Raw genomic sequence first — 23,697 nt, 5'->3', positions numbered from 1 at the left:
ATTTTCCTTTCATCAATTACTACTGTGAACAATTGCAATGCACAGCAAAACAATATATTTTTTTTTTTTTACCCTTTAAAGAGAAAGAGAAATATATATGTGATCCTAGTAAATTTGAATCTGTTAAATTTAAACCTTATCCTGAAAAAATTGTCACTCACCATTTTCAAGGGAAAGGAAATGACACAAAATAAAATTTTATTTGTAGTTAACCTGTTAACTGGCACACTTGAATATAAAATGTTTATGCTGATTTTGATGTACTTTATACACACAAAACAGCAAAACTTGTAAATTTAAATATGTATTAGGATTGTGTTAGTGTTTTCATTGTTTTCAGTCTCCATCATTAATTATTTTTAAATGGAAAGTTTGCTGTTGTTTCCAGCATTGTTTTTTGATATTATTATACAACAGTAATGTCAGGAAGAAGAGTAACATTTTATGAAGTTCCTCATTTTAAACTATTCTTTGCCTGTTTCTTTCCAAAAAACACTTGATTAGTGAAGTAGAGGCATCACATGCCTGTATTATCTTTTTTTGCAAATTTGCTAGAATAATATAACAAATTAAAAGCAAAATATTTCTGCTTATTGGTTTCTTTTTTTAACTGACATCTGGAGTTTATCTGATCAATGTCCAGTAATAACATAAATTTTTAACATATTTCATAATAAAAATACATTTTGATGCTGATTTCAAACCTGTTTTCGATTTTCCTCTAGCATATACCTGGTTTTTTTTTTTTCTTTTTTTAGTTTTTGTGAATGAGGCTGATTATACTACTTGTATTACCACTCGTATTCAGTCAGCCGGATTTAGGAAATAATTTTGACATTATTTGGATTTTAGGAAAGAATTTGACTCAGTTCCTTATGAGAAGTTACTGTACAAGCTTGAACAGGTTGGAAGTACTAAGATGGATTGCAGGGTGGCTGCAGGACAGGTTGTGATTAATGATGTTCTTCAGATTGGTGTAACATCAGGAGTGGGAGGCCTCTCAACAATTGGTTCTTGGACCAAGGTCACTTCTCATTTTCATAAAGACATGGACGAAGGGATAGAAAGCATGATGTTAAAATTTGCATATGACGTAAAGATTCATAGAGTAGTTAATGATCAGTGTCAAGCAGCACTCCTTCAGTATGACCTGAACAGGCTTCAAAGATGGTGAGAGAAGTGGCAGCTATGTTTTAATGCTGCTAAATGCAAGGTACACTTGGGGGGGGGGGTAAACTGCAGCCATTTCAATCCACTGCAGAATGGAGCCTCCTCAGTAATTCATGTTGAGGGACAGCCTACATGAATATAATTATCATTTATTAGAAAATGGAACGCACAAGGTGTAATAAACTACGAATTTGAAATTCACTACAGAACTGCCAGTGTATATACACAATATTTTGTTCGTAGTAGTGAACTACAACAGTAGTGTAAAAGGCATCAATTTAATTGCATCTTATATTGTGACTAGCTTCACAATGAGTTACCATGGTATTGCACTACCTCAAATGAGTAATGCTTCACCAATGGAGAAGACTATTGTTGCTTATTCTCAGAAGATACCACTGCCAATGCCACCATTTCAAGGTTTATTGGCCTATCCTTGGTGGGTTGGCATGATTGCAACACGGGGGTATACCGAGGATAGGCCAATAAGTTTAAACAGTGCCATTTGGGTTGTGGTATTCTCCAAGAATAAGTAACAATAGTCTTCTCCATTGGTGAAGCATTACTTATTCAAGGTATTGCAATATCATGGTAACTCACTGTTGTGAAGGTAGTCACAATATGAGACAATTAAATTGATGCCTTTTACACTACTGTAGTAGTTCACTACTACAAACAAATTATTATTGATTATACATCCATATTTCTGTAATTGTTTTAATATTTCTATATCTTTGTTATTTCATAATTAAATTATTTGATTAAATAAAAATAAATTGTTTGGGGTAAGGTCCGGTGAATTACTGAAATGCATTCATCAGCATGCCTTTAAAGTGTCAAGTCACCCCCCACAAATTCTATTGTGTGTGGCTCTTTCTAACTAAATCACAACAGATATTTAGAAAATTTACCAGCTACACTAAGCCCTAAGCCTTAGCACAATATTCACAGGAAGTGTTCCAAATCAGGACTTCCCAGTAACATGCAATCCAAACAAATACCAGTCACAAATACTTGCTGAGACCACAAACAGAGTAAACTCTAGAGCTTTCTAAATGCATGCAGCCAACTCAAGAATCCCCTGATAATTAGCAATAGAAAATCTATATGAAATAGCACCATGAGTGATCTCCACCATACTGACAGAAATGCATGGCACTGCTCCTTTCCCCTATATGGACAGCTGCTTGGAGCCTTTACGTGACTTGACTTACCTTTGAATTGACTATGGGACTGATGGATTGCCACCAGGGTTGCATGCAGCTGTATAGATATAGTAAGCTGCATGACACATAAGTTATGCTTGTATATTTACCGTATTTCCCCATTTATAAGATGCACCGTTTTTCGAAAAATTTGGGGTCTGAAAACTGGGTGCGTCTTATACAGTGGTTGTACATTTTTTTTACTTGAATTTCCTGCTTTTTCGCGCTTGTTGTCTTTGCGCTCATTGTTTCACACTTGTTACCGGTATATTAGGTTACGTTTTGCCACGTTCTGCCCTTCTGGGACTTGCTCAGAAAAGATTTTCGTACAGTTCTGAATTCAAGTTAAAAGTGATCCAGTTTGCAAAAGTGAATGGAAATCGTGCTGCTGAACGTAAGTTTGGTCCTCCTCCGACTGAGAAAACAATCGAACACTGGCTACAGGAAGAAGAAGAAACCCTACTGAAAACGCCACGGCAGAAGAAGGCCATGAGAGGCAAGTCAGCAAAATAGCCTGATTTAGAGAGGGAATTGAAGATATGGATTGAAGAGCAAAGGGCAATTGGAATTCCTGTGTCCACAAAGATGGCTCAGCATGAGGCAAGAAGAATTGCTGATGACAAAGAAGTTACTGATTTCAAAGGAGGACACAATTGGTGCTTCAGGTTCATGAAACGGAATGGACTAACCATGCGTACACGCACCAGACTTTCCCAAAAGATGCCTGAAAGCTATGAGCAGAAGGTCCTTGAATTTCATCATTTTGTCATTCAATGTCGGAAGACACATCAGTTTGAGTTGGGACAGATTGCAAATATGTACGAAGTCCCCCTTCAGTTTGATGTCCCAAGTAACAGAACTGTTGATAAGAAGGGGGTGAAAACCGTAACTGTGAAGACAAGTGGACATGAAAAGAGCCATTATACAGTTGTTCTAGCTTGTTGTGCCGAGGGAACCAAGCTGCCTCCTATGCTGATTTTCAAATGCACAACAATGCCAAAAGAAGGCATTTCTCGAGGAGTGATTGTCCACGTTCATGACAAGGGTTGGATGGATCAGGATGGGATGAAGATCTGGTTTGAGAAAGTTTGGAGCAGGAGACCAGGTGGGCTCTTATGCAAACCTGCCCTATTGGTGCTTGATCAGTTCAGGGCACACATAACAAAAAACACAAAGAAGATTGCTGCAGAGCAAAAAACAAAACTTGCTATCATACCTGGAGGCTTGACATCCCAGCTCCAACCACTTGATGTCAGCATTAACAAACCCTTCAGAGCTGCCATGAGAGACGAATGGAATCAATGGATGAAGTCTTCTGGAGACAATTTGACACCAGCAGGAAGAGTGAAGAAACCAACTACAGGAGAAGTTTGTACCTGGGTGAAAAGATCCTGGGATAATATCAAGATTGAGATTGTTGTCAAGTCATTTAAGAAGTGTGGCATTTCAGATTAGTATTAGTATTAGTAACGGCCATATGGTGCAAGAAAGCCTATGGCTTATGCTGCACCAGCCAATGATGGTGCCATAGATGGAACTGAGGACGAGGCAATATATGAAGACAGTAATTCGTCATCAGACACAGATGAGGGCAAGCTAATGGATGGAAGTTTTGACAGTGATGAGGAGTTGTATGAATTTTATGATGAATAAAACTTGAGTTCAATAACTTTGTGTAATACTTTTTTTTTTTTTTTTTTTAAATTTTGGGCCACAAAATTGAGGTGCATCTTTTACATGGGGAAATACGGTGGTTAATATATCCTATTACTTATTTCATTTTTTACTTCTATTATTAAGAATATCTTCTTCCTGTCCAGTGTTAGGTCTAGTGGCCCTTATGGTCTCTCTCCATCTTTGCAGGGGTCTGCCTCTATCTCTCCTTCCCCTGCGTTTGTAGTTTAGTATATCTTTCAGATAACGTCCGTTCTCCATTCTCTCTACATGCTGTATTCACTGTTTCTATATGAGTCAATATAATTCAGTAGTGAGGTTGTCTGCAGTTCTGACAGTTACTAAGAATATAAGTTACTTAAATGATGAGTTTTTGTTTATAAAGACTTTTTTTAAGTTTATATTACGTACCACCCCTGGCGTGAGTGAGGGTGAAGGATGTTTGATAATAATAAAAAAAGAGGGAAAGGGGGATATATATATATTAAAAGAAATGGAAAAAGTATAAAATAGATAAAAGCACAAAAGGTTTATAAAAATAATAAAATAGGAAAATTGTAAAAAGTATGAATGGAACAAATTGCATGTTTCTCTCAGCTCCCATCAGACAAGACTGATGGTCAAAGGTCCCTTCTGGACTATCCCTGCAGACCCTATGGCACGGGATGCTGACACTGACTGTTTGACTGGTCCAGATCAGTGTGGGATCACTTCATCTAGAGAGGAAACCTACAACCATAGGGATCCTTTTCCTTATGTCCTTTCTCTCTCCACTGTAGGTGGATTCTGTACTATCCCAGCACTCCCAACTTGTTGCCTGGTAGCTGATACCAGCACATCTTTTCAATCCCCCCCCCCCCCCCCCCGTGAGGATTGGCCTTCTCCCTCAGGGGCCCTATTGTCACACCTTTTTCATTCAGGCAGGCAACACCTCAGCTACTACCCTCCTGTCTCCTCCCTCTTTCAGCCACCACCTATACTATCTCCTTTGCACTCCTTTCCTTCCCTTCCCTTTTTTTTTGCTCTTCCTGGTAAGCTTAGGCAATGCCAGGTTTTACCCCGCCCAGAGCTTTTATTTCTTCTTACTGATCTGGTCCGCCTCTCCTTGGTGAAGAACAGTAACTATGGGCTGGTGGTGTCCCACAGGCCACTATGCTAAGAGGCCGTATGAACGACAGACCAACACAACCCAACATTGACCTTACAGAAGCACTCACGAACCCACACTGTGGCATTTACAGAGTCATGTATTCATCACAGAGTTACTATGCGGATTTGGGGGGACCCCTGGTGCCACTCGACATGAAACACTGTACACTACATGTCCTTGCGATCACCAGAATGTTTGGGCACCATATGTTTTTTGTACAAGTGTTCAAATGGATTACATGACTGTTTGAGTAAAAGGTAAAGGTTGATACCGTTTTACATATATGTGCTGTGAAGAGAACCAAAAAACCACTATGACAAATGTTACTTTTGTAATGTGAATGTAACTGGAGTCTCAGTGAAGAATGAGCACAAGATTGTCTATCCAAACCCAGATTCAGTGATTAATCCCTCCTGATAGCAATGCCAATTCCAGTACCTTTATGGCATGGACCAGACGATTTAGAAGATGAAATGGAATGCAGTGAAGGTGCAATTGGAAGAGACCTGAGAACTTCAGCAGATACTAAGTAATACCCAAAACAAGAGACATTGAAACTGGAGCTGTTTATCCGAAATGAGTAGAATGGCCTCATTAGGTATTTAGTCCTCTCCAAAGGTAAAATCAAACTTCTCACATTGAGACCAAGTCCAAGAGTATCTAGCCCAACTCCAACTGGATCTAGGTAAGTCGGGCAAATGGGCTGAGAAGTGGCAACTGAAGTTTAACATTGACAAATGCGAAGTACTGCATATGGGTAGAAATAACCCAAGCGAAATATACCAACTGTGTCGTACTACACTTGGAGAAGTAGAAAGTGGAAAAGACCCAGGGGTAGTTGTGCAGTCAGATATGAAGTTCACTGAGCAATGCAGGTCATGGAGTCTTGTCAATGATATATAGGAATTTTGCTAGCAGGGACAAGGAGGTGATTATCTCATTGTACAAGGCAGTGGTCAGGTCATACCTAGAGTACTGTGTACAGGTCTGGAGGCCTCATTTTAGGATGTAGAGTTGCTAGAATGAGTACAAAGAAGGGCATCAAGATTGGTGAGGGGAACAAAGGGGTGCTCTTACCAAGAAAGGCTTAAATTCTGCAAATTGCAGCACCTGGAAAGTAGGCACCTGCAAAATGATCTGATTGAAGTGTATAAAACCTTGAATGGGTTGAGCAAGCTGAATGGTGATGGGATTCTTCCTCTTGCTCAGATTAAAATCGAGGAAAAACAGTTGTAGAATAGATATGCGGAAATTTGCCTTTAGCCAGCAAGTGGTTGATTGGTGGAACAGACTTCCATCAGGCTGCCGTAGCCGAGTGGTCAGGCATGCAAGTGCATAAGTACATGCCTTGAATAAACCCAGTTCAAGCCAGTGACTGCTGAATACGGTGCTGTTTCTTGTATTCTCTCTATTTTGTGAACTTCTCTGACCGTGTGGTCGTCCGGGAGTATAAACAGAAAATTTATCTTTTGTTGTGGAAGTTGATAGCCTAAACAAATTTAAGGCTGAGCTGGAAAGGCATTTGGAATGAATGGAGGGGTGAAGTGGGAGGGGGGGGTGGTTTGGCTGATGCTGCATAAGCTTGCTTTCTTGCATTATATGCCTCTACTAATGCTATTGAGACTAAAACAGAAACACTTGGTTAAGAAGAATGTCACCATCTCACTATCAGAAAAGAACCCAAGTTTTTTGCAAAATTCTTTAAAGTAAATGATCTACTCTGTCACGTTGCATCTGAATACTGCCTCTCCTTGACTCCTCAAAGCATAGTTTGAAAGCTGTTCTCTTGCATTTCTACTGAAGCTTAAAACCATCATTCCAATTGCTTTCTCTGTCATGCTGCAAGGAGGGTTCACAAAACTTTGTTTCCTATGTATATGGAACAATCATTCTATCCCATACCATTACGTTAGATGTGACTGGCCTCAAAGAAGCACGTATGAATCAAGAACAAGTGGTGTGCATTTCGATTCGATATATTTATTTGCTGCTTGGTGCAAGGTTGCTAATTGTGGTTGCTTGTTGTCTGATAATGGAACCAAATAGTTCTGAAACCAGTTATAACAGTGCCTTTTTGAGATTTAATGAATAATAGATTAACTTACTGGGTGAGGTTATTTGTTCAAAAACAATGTTAATTGCTTTAGGTCAACTCATGGATAATGTACTCGTTTCTAAAGAGCCTAAACCCAATCTCTCACAGTCGTAGGAGTGATAACATGTTCCCTTGGCATTATAGACAGAAATATGGAGTAAGCATTGTTTTTTCAAGCTATTACAATACTTGTGTTGAAATAGTACCCCATTCTTTACCTGTTCAATATTTTTTTCACGGTCATAGTTTTGCAATTATCTCGTGAATTATAATGGATAGAAAAGAGACTTTTTTGTGGGGGGGCGGGGAAGATACTGATTATTTCCTGAAGAAATTGTGAAGTTTGCATCTGCATTCACATATGAGATTTTTAGATATGCGGATAAAGACAACTATATAATACCAAAGGTAAAATTACAGTTTACTCCAGAGAAACAGAAACAAATAAGCTGTAGGTAGAATCCTTTAATAAGTTAAAACAAAAACAAATTAAAACAGAAGCTTTCAAGTCTGACTCTTTGTCAGCTGTATATGCAGTGGGACAGATCACTAATTCATTTGTTGTAATGGGAGTTGCCATATAATATATCAATTTCCATTACCCAAAAATGTAAAAGAATTTTAGAGCGAAAGGTATGGTAAGTGTTTATTGATTTGGTGTGTGTTTCAAGTTATTTTCTTATTGCTTGAATTATACATTTTCTGTAAATAAACCCAAGTTTTGTTTCTCCTGTGCAGGAAAGTAGATTTAAAAAAAAAAAAAAAGTGAGAATGCTGATTTATTTCTTTAAAATAGCATTCCTTAGTTTTCATAATTTATTTTTTATTTTTTTTTATTAATTGGGATTATTTTCATTAGATAACTGTTGAGTCTCATTTCACATTTGTCTTCAGGAAATAAGCAAAAAACAATAACAAGAATACCTAAAATGCTGTGTTCAATTACATCCTGAATTACATGTACCAAAATTTCACACAGATAAAAATTCCTTCATATTGGTTTGTTAAATATGAATAGTTTGAAGTGTTGATGATTCTGCTCAGGTTGCCGAGAAACTGAGTGGGTATTTTGCAGCTACCTTCATACATGAGGAACTTATTATAGGGATGAGGATGGCAGAAGTGTATCAAATTCTAACAGAGATCAAAATGCTTTTTTTTTTGATAAGATAGAGGGAAGAGGAAGAGAAATTGTTGATACTAAATGTAAAAAAATGCACCTGGGGTGGATGGGATCTATCCAGTTATATTAAGAGAGGCAGCAAAGGAGGTAAACCAACCTTTATCAAGAATTATTAGAGCATCCTTGGATTCAGAAGAGTTCTTATGGATTGGAGATGTGAGAACATAACCCCAATTGACAAAAGGGGATCAAAGAATGACATGAGTAATTACAGACCTGTTAGCTGACTTCTGTTGCAGGGAAAATAATGGAGTCACTGGTAGAAGTAATCCATGACTATCTAGATGGGAATGAAGTTAGAACATGGATTGGTTAAGGAGAAGAAATCTGGATATTATGACACGATAACAGAGGAACTGGATATGCAAAATAATTTTGACATAGTGTTCAGAAAAGCTTATGATAATGCTGCACATAAAAGACTTACGTATAAATTGGAGCAGTGCAGCATTAAGGACAAGTTATTGCTTTAGATAAAGAGGGATGGTTGTAGTGGGAGAAGGCAGAGTTGTGGGCACAGCACCGATTGGACAAATGTTATTTTGGATTTACCTATGGTTCAGTTCTGGGCCCATTTATTATTTTCTATATTTATTAATGATATTGATGAAGGCATGTCTCACATCTGTTGGTAAATAATGCAAAGGTTTGCAGGGTGGTTCGTAACAGTAATCAGGGTACGCTACTAATAAGATCTAGAAAAAATTAGGCATATGGGCTGAGAAGTGAGATACAGAAATTTAATATTGACAGACACAAGGTACTGCATATGTGCTCCAGTAATTACAGATTAACACACCCAGCTTGGCACACCCAGGGTCCTGAGCTGGATATCATCATTCTTCTCTTTCTTGGTGATTCCCTTCTACTTTTCTCTCTCTCTCTCTCTCTCTGGGTTACTCGGGAACTTTTTTTTTTTTCCTGGTGCAGCATAAGCCTCAGGCTTCCTTGCATCATATGGATATTAGTAGTAATAATAATAATAATAATAAAGTATATAAACGTTATTGTGAAAACAAAGAATGCCTGGTCATGGTTATGCGAGGCAAACAAAGCATGGCACGAGTGCAAGCAACAATCACTGGTTGGAACTAGACGTTTGTAGTTGTGACTGCAAAGTGTGTATCAATGTTCATCACACTGGAGGATAACTACCTCCATAATAGGATGAATACACGTTCCTTTATTGCAGTTAAAAGCACTATGGCAACACAATATGTGGAGTGATTGTAGCCACAATTGTTGTTGGTAATTTCGGGAGTGGTTGATGACTTCGTTGTCAAATCAAGATCATGTTGAGATGACCAATTCGGAGCACTCTGCGACCACAGAGTGCTCCGAATCAGCAGATCAGATTGCTCCCTCATGTTCTGAGGTCCAGTTTCGGAGTCTTCTGCTAGATTCCCCAATGTAACAGCTACGACAGAAAATGTGATACACCAAGCCACTCCGTAACAGGGAGGGTATTGACGTTTTTACTTTTTCGAGAGGAAGGATCACAGTTTTTTGCCAGGTAGTTGTAAACATTTAATCTGGTGGGTGCGAAGGATTTTAGAGAGGCGTTCCAATACGGCAGAGTAATAGGGGATTGAGGTGGTCGAGATCGTGTTATTATTGTGGGAGACCCTAGTTGTGCCACAAGGTCACGGGCCTGCAGATCACATTTGTCTAGGGCACAGGTAGGGTAGCCACATTTGGACTGATCAATTTTTACCCTCATAATTTCATCTCGTCTTTCATCCGCGAAACTGGAATGGGTCTAGGCGCGCACAGTACTGAGAAGCTGTGTGCCTGTGCCAATCTATAGATGGTGAATTGGCCAGTGCACATTGGTTTGCAGTAAACTGCTGTTCTTAAATGTGTGAACTGGATGAAGGGCGATAGAGAGTTGACGTGTCGTAAAAGCCAGTCTTCCCAGCCTCGGGGAATGATCACAAACACATCATCGATGTAGCAACACGGTAATTGGACCTGATAAGTTTAAGAATGCACTACTCTCGAGCTCTTCCATGGCAATATTTGCATTGGCAGAGTGATGGGGCCACCCATATCTGTGCCATGAATCTGCCTAAATAGGGAGTCACCAAGCATTAGTGGAGGCATATGATGCCAGAAAGCAAGCTTATATAGCATCAGCCAAAAAAAAAAAAAAAAAATTCCCATTTCACCCATCCATTTGCTTCAAATGTTTGTATAGTTTGTCTAGCCACCCACGCCAACACATCGAAGTCATCAACCACTCGCAAAATTACCACCAATGATTGTGGCTAGAATCATTCCACATATCTGGTTGTCACGGTGCTTTTAACCGCAATAAAGGAGCACATATTCATCCTATTATGGAAGTGGTTATCCTCCAGTGTGATGAACATTGGCACACACCCCATATACGTACTTTGCAGTCACAACTACAAATGTCTAGCTCCAACCAATGATTGTTGCTTGCACTCATTCCATACTTTGTTTGCCTCGCATGACCATGACTGGGCATTCTTTATTTTCGTAATAACATTTATCTATATAATATTGGTGTAATTATGCCGTATATAATGTTTAAACGAAAAAACTATGATAGTAGTGTAAAAAGGGCATCGTTTTATCTGTATACCATATTGTACACCTCCTTCACAACGAATTGCCATTTATTGCACTACCTCGAATAAGTAACGCTTCACTAAAAGAGAAGACTATTGTTACTTATTCTCAGTGGCCACCACCACCACCCAGATGGCACCGTTTCAAGGCTAGTTGGCCTCATCGGTGGGTGGGCAGGTATCCTGGTATCGCAGACAAGGTAATCCCACAATATGAGAGATGCCAAAAGGTGTACATGATAATGTTTAAGTCAAACTAAATGCATTTAGTTTGACTTAAATAATAACTTTTATATATAGCTGACGAAGAGTCACATAGACTTGAAAGCTTCTGTTTTAATTTGTTTTGTTTTTGCTCTGCTCTATCTACAGCTTATTTGTTTCTGTTTCTCCGGAGTAAATAGTAATTTTTATCTTTAACATGAAAACTGGAGTCCGAGGCCTTTTTAGCCTTATACAGGGTGTCTCAAAAATATTGGTACAAACGTTTAGGGGAGGTAGGTAACATCTAAAAGAATTGAATCGCATAAGAACCCATAACCGGAAATGTCACTGTAAGTCGGTACACAGTGCTGTTCATCAGTTCGGGAGAGGGAAATCTTTTGGTTTACTCATTCAAGCAGTAGTCGCCGCACGAAGAGCATTCATCGATATATGAACTGTGAGCTGGCAGACATGCACCTAGTGTATGGATTAGCAGAGGGCAATGGACGATCTGCTCAACGAATTTATGGAGAACGCTTCCCAGACAGACATGTACTGGACCACTGTTTGTTTGTGCATCAAAATTATGTGTGATTATGTATCGTTTAGAGGTAACAGGAGTAGTGCGGACAGACCACGTTCGATGCGAACTCCCGCTGTGGAAGAAAGTGTGTTGAATGCCGTCCAGAATAATCCTGCTACTAGCACATGTGCCATTGCCTCTGCCTTAGGAGTGTCTCGTTGCAGTGTACAGCGTGTCTGGCATGACGATTCTTTACACACCTTTCATCTCCAAAGGGTTCAGTTACTGCTCCCCCAAGGTCATCCTGCACATGTGGCTTTTGCACAGTGGTTTCTCCAAGAAAGTGTTCAAGACTTGAATTTTCCAGCCTATGTTTTGGTCATGGATGAGGCTTATTTCACTTGGGAAGGCTTATTCAATCAGCACAATGCTCGTGTGTGGGCTCATGACAACCCATACCTGTTACCATCCCGCATGAACTCCGCTAAATATCGGATCTTTCTTGAACAAGTTCTATCAGGGTTACTTGACGATGTTCCAGCAAATGTGAGACGTAACATTTGGTTTCAACATGACGGGGCGCCTGCCCATTATGGAAGGTGTGTTCATGACCGTTTGGGTGTCGATGGATTGGCCGTGGTGGACCGTTGCCTGGCCCCCATGCTCACCTGATTTATCGAGCCTTGATTTCTTTCTGTGGGCGGCCCCTCAAATCTATCGTGTATGAATCACCTGTGGAGACAGAAATGGATCTCGTGGCGAGACTCGTCTGCGCTGCTGCTACTGTCAAAGAAACTCCAGGTGTGTTCGACCGTATCCGCCAATCCATGCTGCATCGGTGTCATGCCTGCATTGCATCTCATGGTGGAACCTTCGAGCATCTGTTGTAACGTCATGAAATGTGTTCATCTCGTACTCCATTGTTAATATTATGTGAAATAAATGTTTGCCACTAATTACTGTCTTGTGTCATTTCTGCTTCTTGTGTCTCTGCTACTACTTTCCTCATGACGCTTCCGGTTATGGGTTCCTATGCGATTCATATTCCTTTAGATGTTACCTACCTCCCCTAAATGTTTGTACCAATATTTTTGAGACACCCTGTATAATACCAATTGGAAATTAAATGGCTTTATGATAACTGAAAGAAGATGGAAGAGAACCATTGTAGCTAAAAGTGAATAAGGCACTTTGGACTGATAAAATCTATTCTATTATGAATGAAATTAGGAATCTTGAAATTTCAGAAGATTATTTATATTGAAGTTAATTTTGAAGGCATCATTAAACTCAGGAGAGATTCCTTTGGATTGGAGAAGTGCCAGCATATCACCAGTACATAAAGGTGGTTCTAAGAGTGAACTCGGTAACTTCAGACTGGTTATCTGACTTCAGTGGTAGGGAAAATCTTGGAGGCAGTGATTAAGAATTCAAACCATGGACATTTAGTTAGAAATGGCATTCTGAAAGATACATGCAACATGGTTTTCTTAGGGGAATATCATGTTTCACTAACCTGTTAATTTATTTTGATGACAGTTACTCATGAGCTGGATGTTGGGAACAATTTTGACATAGTTTATTTGGATTTTAGCAAGGCATTTGATCAGTCCCTCATTGCAGTACTGTATAAACTGGAACACGTTGGAATTACTGGCCAGATTCTTCTTTGGATTGAAGGATGGCTGCAGGACAGAATGCAGAGGATTGTAATTAATGGGTATTCTTCAGATTTGTCTTGTGTGAAAAGTGGGATCCCTAAGAATTGGTTCTAGGACCACTGTTGTTTTTGAATTTCATTTATGAAATTCATAAACATCAATGATAAGGACAACGAGGGATAAAGAATATGATGTCAACATTTGCAGATGATGTACAGATTAGGAAAGTCCAATGATCAGTGCTAAACACTACTTCCAGATGACGGACAGGCTTCACTGATGGTCAGAAAAGTGGCATCTATGTTTTATGCATCAAAATGCAAGATCATCAGTTGGGAATACCAACCCCAAAATAATGCACTTGGTGGGGTTGAATTAAAAACAGAGGAACAAAGGGATCTGGGAATTATGATGCAGGGGGATATTAAGTTCTCTGTGCAATGTAAACAGTTAGCCAGGAAAGCCCATGGTGTCCTGTCAATGATTTATCAAACAATAGCCTGTAGAAATAAGTCATAATCCTGCTGTATAAGGCAATTATCAGATTTCACTTGAAATTCTGTTTTCAGGTATGGAGACCTCGTCAAAAAAAAAGACATTGAGCTTCTTGAAATGGTCCAAGTATGGGCAGTTCTTAGGTGGTGGATGACTCATCAACTGGTGCTATACCGCCACTTTGCTTATTGGAGGCTTGAAGTGGTGGAATCCATGTTTAGTCTCCAGAGCTAAGTTCCGGTCAACCATTCCCCATCTCTTCCATCATGCAGCATGATGAACATCGTTGCGAGATCCAACATTCCTTACATTTCAAGAGTACAGCTCTAAAACGGTGTTTGCAGACTGGCCGCTAGTTAGTACCCTGAACTGAACCTATTGGTAACTCTCCAGGAGCTTCCAGATCAGCTGGTGTATAATCTTGCTACCTCTACTCTGCCAGATAGTGACTGGAGGAAGCCCGAGTAGTGTGTTTGCGGGGAACATTGTCGAAGCCCTTTATGTCAAGGATCTGGGTATATTCTTACCATGTGTATGCCATATCCAAAAATTTCATTACTTCATACAGCCTATCCCCCTCACTTTTTCTTACTATTGAAAAGACCTAAACCTCCCAAACACTTCCTAGTTTATTTCACAAATATACGTGGTCTCAATTCTAATCTCACCGATGTCCATTTCCACTTGCAGTCCACTAAACCCCATGTATTTTATTGACAGAATCTCAGTTAATCGGTTGATTCAACTACTGCTCATCTCAGTTGCCCAAATTATTCGTTGTATGATTCCTTTTGCCTCGATGGTGGTACTTGTGCATATGTTCGTATTTTTTCACTTTCTTATTCCAAAGGTGTTTTTCCTTCTGCTTGGAAATTTGCTCATATTCAGCCAGTTCCTAAAAAGGGTGACAAATCCTTCCCATCCAATTATTGTCCCATTGAAATTTTTTTTTTTTTTTATGTAAACCCCAAAAACGAGAGGTATTAGAACCTATAGTACCATGCTTGGGTTGGAGGTTGAGAAGACGAAAGAAGATATTTGTTGATACTGGACTTGAACATCTGTAGACTGTAATTTTCAGGAAATACGTATGAAGAAAGGTTGTTCCAGAAAACGGCAGTTGAATGAATAAACGAGGAAGATGAAAAGTTAGTTCTGTGAGTTTAAAGTTGGACAGCAAATGGATGTTGGCTGGTGGTGGCACGTGTTCAGACTGTTTTGAAAGAGAGAGCGGGAATTATAGAAGCTAATTCAGAAGAACAGTGCCCATGGAAGTATCTGTAGAAGAAGCATGCAGCAGAAACAGTACGTCTATGAGACAGCGAGTGGAGAGAGACTGTTAGAGCTGAATCATTAATTAACCTAACTGCCCTCTTCTGAATGGAATCAAGAAGCCTGAGAGAGGTTTTGGGGGCACCACCCCAGATGTGGGAACAATATTCCATGGCAGGAGGGATTTGCGATTTATACAGAGGGAGCAGCTGTTTGGAAGAAAAATAACGCCAAGAGCGAAAGAGAAAACCAAGTTTTTTAGATGCAGAGGAAGCAATATTTCTAATATGCTTGTGCCAAGAGAGATTATAAGTAAGGATAATCCCCAAAAGAGATATATCATTTTGCCTAGAAATTGGAGTGTCACTAAAGATAAGCATAGGGGCAGAAGAATCCTTTTTGCCAGATATAAGACAAGACTGAGTTTTAGAAGTTTAAATCAACTAGGATTGTCTTTGCCCCACTGGAGAATTACCTGAAGATCGGCATTTAAGAAATTGGTAGCAGATTTTCGAGAAGTTGAAGCTGATTGAGCAGGGCGAGTTTTCTCAAAATGGAAAGTGGAATGCAATGTGCTATCATCAGCAAAACTATGGATAAGATTTCCTATCAATGGAAGAAGGTCATTAATATACAAGAGGAAAAGAGTGGGGGAAAGAACTGAACCTTGGGGGACACCGGCATTAGTGGAGAAGTCAGAAGACAGAGAGCCATCTACCATCACCCTCAGTGAGCAATCAGAGAGAAAACTGGATAACCAATTACTAAAAACAGTTGGCAAACCATAAGATGGAAGCTTGTTTAGAAGACCTTTATGTCAAACATTATCAAAAATGGGGGAGAAGACAGAGAGTGGTAATCAATGGACACTGCTCATCGTGGACTAATGTTATTAGTGGAGTCACTCAGGGTTGAGTGATGGGTCCATTATTGTTTTCTGTATTTATAAATGATATTGATGATGGTATATGAAGCTTAATGTCCAACTCCTCCGTAGGACTTGGACATTAAGGCCTCCGTAGCTGAGTGGGCAGGAGCGGGAGTGCAGTAGCACACACTCTTTGAGTAGACTGGGGTTCAAGCCCCTGACTGCTGAATACGGTCGATCTGTCAACCCGCACTGGACCAGCGTGGCAGATTATGGTCCATTTGCCTCAGCATGAATTGTTGAGGAGGCTTCCATCCTGCAGTGGGTTGATAATGGCTGCCTAACACAATGTCCAAGTATGCAGATGATACAAAGGTAGGCAGGGTTGTCAGAGGCACTACTGACACTATGCTGCTGCAACAGGATCTGGAAAGGTTGAGCAGATGGGCTGAGAGGTGGCAAATGAAGTTTATCATTGATAAATGTAAAGTATTACATGTGGGAAACAGCAACCCCAGTGCAACGTATCAACTCTGTGGTACTACACTGACAGTGATAGAGAATGAAAAGGACCTGGTTGTAATTGTGCAGCCAGATATGAAGTTCTCTGAACAGTGCAGACTGGCTGCAAGAGTACCTCATGGTGTCTTGTCAATGATATACAGGAATTCTTCTAGCAGGGATAAGGAGGTGATTATTCCCTTGTATAAGGCAATGGTCAGGCCACACCTTGAGTACTTTATACAGGTCTGGAGGCCTCATTTCAAGAAGGATGTAGAGCTGCTGGAATGAGTACAGAGAAGGGCAACAAGATTAGTGAATGGAACAAAGGGGTACTCTTACGAAGAAAGGCTTAAGTTTTGCAAATTACAGTGTCTGGAGATTAGGCACCGGCGAGGTGATCTATAGAGGTATATAATGCCGTGAATGGTTTGAGCATGCTGAATGCTGATGGGATTCTTCCTCTTGCTCAGAATAATCACCTGAGAGGGCATAAATTCAAATTGAGGAAAGACAGATGTAGGATAGACGTGCAGAAATTTTCCTTTAGCCAGCAGGTAGTTGGTTGGTGGAACAGACTTCCATCCCTTGTCATGGAAGTTGATAGCCTAAATAATTTTAAGGCTCAGCTGGACAGGTATTTTGAACGAACGGAGGGGTGAAGTGGAAGTGGGTTTTTTTTTTTTTTTTTTTTTTGTCTGATGCTGCATAAGTTTGCTTTCTTGCATCATATGCCTCTGCTAATGCTAAAACCCTTTGAGATGTCAAGAGCAACTACTTGTGTTTCACCGAACCTTTCCATTGAATTAGTCCATAAATGGGTAACATAAGCCAGAATATCACCAGTGGATCGACACTGACGGAATCCATACTGGCGATCGTTGATCAGACGGAAGGTTTCTAGGTAGTTTAGAAGTAATTGCAATGGGACGATAATTGGATGGGAGGGATTTGTCACCCTTTTCAGGAACTGGCTGGATATGAGCAAATTTCCAAGCAGAAGGAAAAACGCCTTTGGAATTAGAAAGTGAAAAAAGTCGGCAAAGAATAGGAGTAAATTCAGGAGAACAGGTTTTGAGAAAGAGTGGAGAAATACCATCGGGACCTGGAGCTTTCTTAGCATCAAGATTCGTCAAAATCCTTCTGACATCCTTTTGACGGAAGACCACAGGAAACATTTAATGGAGCGTGTTGGGAATGGTGGGAGGTGTTTTACCAAGATTATTAATACATCAGTTGGAATCAAAATGGGATGCTAGCAGGTCAGCTTTATCCTTGGCGGAAGTGACAACAGAACCATCTGGTTTGGACAAAGGTGGGAGCAGAGATGGGTAAAAGTTGCGGCCAATAGCTTTGGCAAGGGACCAGAATGCTCGGCTACCATTAGGGCAAGAAGCAAGTTTTCTACTCTTAGCCTGTTCAAACTGTAGTTTGGACTGATTAATAACTGCTTTACAATTGTTGCGAGCTTTGGTGTGGCAGAAAATAAAACTGAAGAATTAGAAACAAGCCAATGAAGATATGCAACATTCTTCTCTTGAACAGCCTTAGCACATTTATTGGAAAACCAAGGTTTAGATAAAGGATGAGATTTTAAAGTGGAGTGTGGGATAAAGGATTCCATTCCTGCAAGAATAATTTCACTGACACGATCTGAGCAAACGTTGACATCAGAAGTTTTGAAACAGTAATCCGACCAAGGAAAAGAAGAAAAGAAATCTCGCTGGTCATCCCATTTTGCATTATTGTAATGCCAAACAACACGAGGTTGGGAATAGCCATGAGATAAAGGTTCCATTGGAGAAGAGACAATCACCAAGTTATGATCTGAAGTGCCTAAAGGACTTCTCACTTTGACCGTGTACTTAGAAGGGTTGTTTGTGAGAAAAAGATCAAGCGTGTTGGCTGTATGATTAGGATTGTCCGGTATTCTTGTAGGTAAATGAACAATCTGTGGAAGGTCATTAGTAATTGCAAAAGCCTCAGCATCTCGACCAGCTGGGTCGGTGTGACTATAAAACAGAAGCCATCTGGAGTTGTGAATGTTAAAATCGCCAAGGAAAATTACCTCACTGTTAGGAAAGTTGGACTGGAGAAAGTCAAGTTGCAAAGAGAGGAAGTCAAAGAGCACCAAGTGATTAGTGGAGTTGGGAGAACGGTAGAGTCAACAGATGAATTTTACACAGTGAGGTAGAGAGATTTTAAGCCAGAGAAGATCAAAGAGAGGAGATTCCAAATTGCCAAGTCTCTGACAGGAAATATCAAAACGGACATATGCACAAGTACCACCTTTGAGGCAAAAGGAATCATACAGCGAATAATTTGGGCATCTGAGATGAGCAGTAGTTGAATCAACTGATAACTGAGATTCTGTCAATAAAAGTGCATGGGGTTTGGCAGACTACAAGTGGAAATGGACATCGTTGGGATTAGAATTGAGACTAGGTATATTTGTGAAATGAATTAGGAAGTGCTTGGGAGGTTTAGATCTTTTCGCAGATAAGCTTGCGCTATAAGTTTGACAATTCATGGTGTATTCAATAGTAAGGAAAAGTGGGTGGGACATGCTGTACGAGGTAATGAAATTTTTGGATATGGGGTACATATGGTAAGAATATACCCAGATCCTTGACATAACGTGGCCTCGACAATGCTCCCCGCATACATACTACTCGGACTCACTCCAGTCACTATCTGGCAGAGTAGAGGTAGCAAGATTATACACTAGCTGATCCGGAAGCCTCCTAGAGAGTTACCAATAGGTTTGGTCCGGTGTACTAACTAGCAGCCGGCCTGCGAACACTGTTTTAGAGTTGTACCCTCGAAATGTAAGGAATACTGGATCTCGCCACGATGTTCATCATAACCTCAAAAGTCATCAATCATACTGCATCGTTGAAGAGATAGGGAAGGGTTGACCGGAACTTAGCTCTAGAGATTAAACATGGGTTCCACCACTTGAAGCCTCCAATAAGCAAAGTGCGGCGGTTGATGGGACTCATCTACCACCTAGTACTGCTTAGTAACAGAGGGGTGCCACACCTAGACCCCTGCTTATGTTGGTTCACACCTGGGTGGTCACCCACCATGTACTTGTGCATGGAGGTTATACCCAGGATTACTAACAGTCCCACCATCGTGAAGGTGCAAGCAGAGGATTTGCTGTCACAGACCGTCCGGACTTTGCCGAAATTGGGTCCACTTGACTTGAGTGTCACCCGAATATCAGTTCCATCAGCGTTTTAGACTCCCAGGTAGCAAGTACAGCTTGTCTGGCCTGTCTGAGCGAATGTCTGTGACAACCTCAAGGACCAATTACTTCTGCTCTTTCTAAAGTAATAGAGAAATCAATTAACCGCCAACTCTTAAACTTTCCATCTGATCAACGATCGCCAGTATGGATTCCATCATTGTCGATCCATTGGTGTTATTCTGGCTTATGTTACCCATTTATGGACAAATTCAATGGAAAAGTTTGGTGAAACACAAGCAGTTGCTTTTGACATCTCAAAGGCTTTTGATCGTGTTTGCATAAAGATCTTCTAAACAAGCTTCCATCTTATTTTTTTCTTAAGCTGAAAGAACTCAGCTTAAGTGAAATACCACGTATATCAACAGATAACTATGTAAATTTGTGCAGCTATCCAAAGCAGGAGAGACAGAAACAGCAAAAGATAAATAATTAATTATTGATAATACAGAAGAAGAATAATGTCTAAAAGTAAAATTATTAATTCTACTGGCTGCAGATATGTAGGACAAGAACCACCCGAGTAAGCTGTGGTCTAAATTTATCACTTATTTAGTACATTAGGAGAATACAGAAAGAAATATGACAAAAATATATATATATTTTTTTAATCGATTCATTTGATATTTAACCAATACTATTGGCTAAAATAGTATGGGCAATACTATTCTTTTCCACATCATTAATAATTATCTTTTTGTCATTTCTCTTCCTACTGCTTTCATATCCTGTACAAACTGGTATATTAGTTATCTGTTGCTTAACGAAATTTCACCTGTTATCTTTAGTAGCTTAAAATTTATTGCTCTTTTGGTTTTTAATTATTCTCTGCTTTTGCCTTCCTTTTGAATCTAAAATTTTTTTATATATAATTAATGTATTACAAAGAGCTGGAAAGGCTCAATTAATCCTATGTTTTACCAATATTTAAAATATATAAGATTACATCAATGCTTCATAGGACGTCTTCTACACCATACTTTCCAAATAACATTGATTAAAAATGGTTAAAAAAACAACTTAAAATTTTAAATGTGTTCCTCTCTCTTTGCTCGTGGATGGATCAACACCCCCTAGGATCACAGCCGAAGGTCCCAACCTGACCCAGACATATCTAACCCCCACAAAACTCAGAGTGACTGAAGACATTGTCAAACATACTGTGGTGTAAAAGCAAACTTTAAAAGATAAAATTTTGATAAAAACATAGCGACTGAAAACAACCAATTTAATGGAATTTCCTCCCTCACATAAATTGGTTTTATTTCATCGCCGCATTTTTGATTTGATCACTTAAAAGTAGCTAGTACCCTCATGATCATATGTAATACTTTGGCATTATATTGTTTATATTATTAGTCTGGGGGAAAATCATTGAGGAATATTCATAAATGTCACCACTAAAAGCTTTGGTCATTTTGGGGTTTATGGGTGAACCTCCCCACCCTCTTGCCCCTCATTCACACATACATATCTGTTGTCATCATTATTGAGAAACTTTACATAATTGCTAATGGGTTTAATCCTTTAAAATTTAAATGTTTGTCATATATAAATCTTTTGTAAGTAGAATGTGCCTTAAAATTACAGTTATTTAAATTATTTCACATGGAAAAGCTCTAATGGATTCACATTAGGACCAATTATGAATGCTGAACAAGAGAAAATTGTATGAAACAGTGGAATTATGAACTTTTATATAGAGGCATTTGGCTGTTTAAAATAACATCCTGTGGAGGATATTTGATACTAAAAGAATCAAAAAAAACAGAGTAAAGAATTCTAAACAAAATACAAGTATTTAGGTATTGCTCAGCAGATAGAGTGAAAAGGGTGAAATTCACAAGATAGTTAATATGAGATTGAAATTCAGTTAGGTTGGGAGAAAATTGATCAAAGCATGAAAATAGTATGTAGTATTTTTTATTTATTTATTTATTTTTTTTTTTTTTTGTAATTTACCAGCTTCAGAAAGCATATATTGTGTGGTCATATATATGGCATACATTTTTGTTTTAATTTAGTTAACTTCATTACTTGAAGTTAACTAAATTAAAACAAAAATGTATGCCATATATATGACCACACAATATATGCTTTCTGAAGCTGGTAAATTACAAAAAAAAAAAAAAATAAATAAATAAATAAAAAATACTACATACTATTTTCATGCTTTGATCAATTTTCTCCCAACCTAACTGAATTTCAATCTCATATTAATTTCAATTTCATCTCAATTTCTCTCATGGTTAGTGTATGTTAAGAATTTTCTTATTTGAATTAAAGTTCAACATTTTGATTCCTAAAAACACAATGTTATGTAAGCATGAACTCTCTGGGATGTTACGAAATTTTATTAAAATTATATGTTTAAAATTTATTTCAAGCATGTAACTTACACATGTTGCTTACTGTGTTTACTAACCAGCAAATACAAGAAATGGTTGTTGATGGCTTACAAGTTTATGAAATAACATCTATTGCAATTATTTCTGTCATGTTGCTTTACAGCAAAATTTATTTTCTCTGAATGAAAGTTAAGTTTAAAATCTGTGATATCAGATTTTAAGTATTAAGATTTTATTTTTGGTATTAAATTCCCTTGCAGGTCCTAATGTGTGGGAAAGCCGCAAAGCTAAGCAAGAAGCCTTAATTGAATTAGCTCCTAAGAATTTGAATGATGAACAAAGGATGTTACTTGAAGCAATTGAATTAAGCAAAAAACAAGTAGTTGAAGATGAACATAAAAGGCTGTGAGTACTTAGTTTTTAGCCAGTCATTTGTGGTTACCTCCTCAGATTTGCAATAAAAAGATATTTAATGTGAAGGGCTTAAAATATGTGATTATGTTGGTTACAAGACATGAGAGAGAAGTTTTTGTTATAATCATACAGTGATTCAGTTTGAATCATATACTGATCCAGCATTTATGAACTTAAGTATCTCTGAATGTTTTATTTTTTATTAGCATGAATTTTTTTTTTGTAAAAATATCCTAATACCATATCTAGCTTGATGAAATGGTTTTCTTTATAAAAAAAATCATCACATTACTAGAGAACTCTGCAAATATAGCAAATAAAAGTATCAAAAAAGTTGACACTTCTTGAGGAAAATAGGTTAATGTAATGCTTAATGCTAATACTCAGGAAGTGGAGGTGATGGATGTCAGCTCAGTACAGACCAACTGATAATGGAAGACCCTTGTTTAAGTTATAAAAGTACTGGAAGGATAGGTAGAACAAACTTGAGTATGTATGTATGTTATTATTACTCTTGAGGCAAGAGTACAAGAAGACCAATTAAAGTTGTAGGGTCTCAAGGCACAAAGATTTTGTTGTTATTCATCCTGGAACTCATGACATTAGACACAAGCAAACTATTAAGATTTGTTTTGAAGATCTGTGTCTTTTAAAGAACCATACTATGAACAGATCAGCCTTGTCACAGCAGTACTTTGAGGATGGCCATTGAACCTTTAAACAAGATTCAGTGCTGTCTCACAAGGCAAAATAATCATAGCAGTGAGAGAACATTAAGAGAGTGAGTGCATCAAGAGAACTTGTCAGTTTTCATGAACACTAAAAAAATCTCTTCCATATTAAGATTTGAATTTACTTGACTATTCTGTGAGTTAATTTTACTAAAAAAAAAAAAAAAAAAGTTATTCTTACTTTTTAGAAAAGTGTTTTTCACACTTCTGGCTAATTTTCTTCCACTGCTTGGATTATTGATGCAAAGAAGTGAACAAAAGCAGTTTATCTTATTTGTTTACAGTAATTACACTGAATAACAAAGTTTGGGTCATATCTTGTTACGGGCATGAAAGTAAATTTAATTTATAGATTTTGG

The 23,697-nt window shown here is 38.6% G+C and overlaps 1 protein-coding gene across 1 annotated transcript in view; it reads left to right on the top strand.

Annotated features, from left to right (window-relative positions):
* The window catches only part of LOC150080085 (uncharacterized), a 190,026-nt gene that overhangs the window by 138,814 nt on the left and 27,515 nt on the right, over positions 1 to 23,697 (top strand). The window contains exon 12 of the mRNA XM_090381665.1: positions 22,454 to 22,598. Within this exon, the coding sequence (XP_090237791.1) occupies positions 22,454 to 22,598 (145 nt within the window). The remainder of the gene's footprint in view (positions 1 to 22,453; positions 22,599 to 23,697) is intronic.

Source organism: Mastigoproctus giganteus, chromosome 9 (genome assembly GCF_048544385.1).
Source record: "Mastigoproctus giganteus isolate SK-2022 chromosome 9, ASM4854438v1, whole genome shotgun sequence".
Lineage (NCBI taxonomy): Eukaryota > Metazoa > Arthropoda > Arachnida > Uropygi > Thelyphonidae > Mastigoproctus > Mastigoproctus giganteus.
Note: the sequence above shows the minus strand (reverse complement) of the source record. Positions and strands in the feature narration are given on the sequence as shown.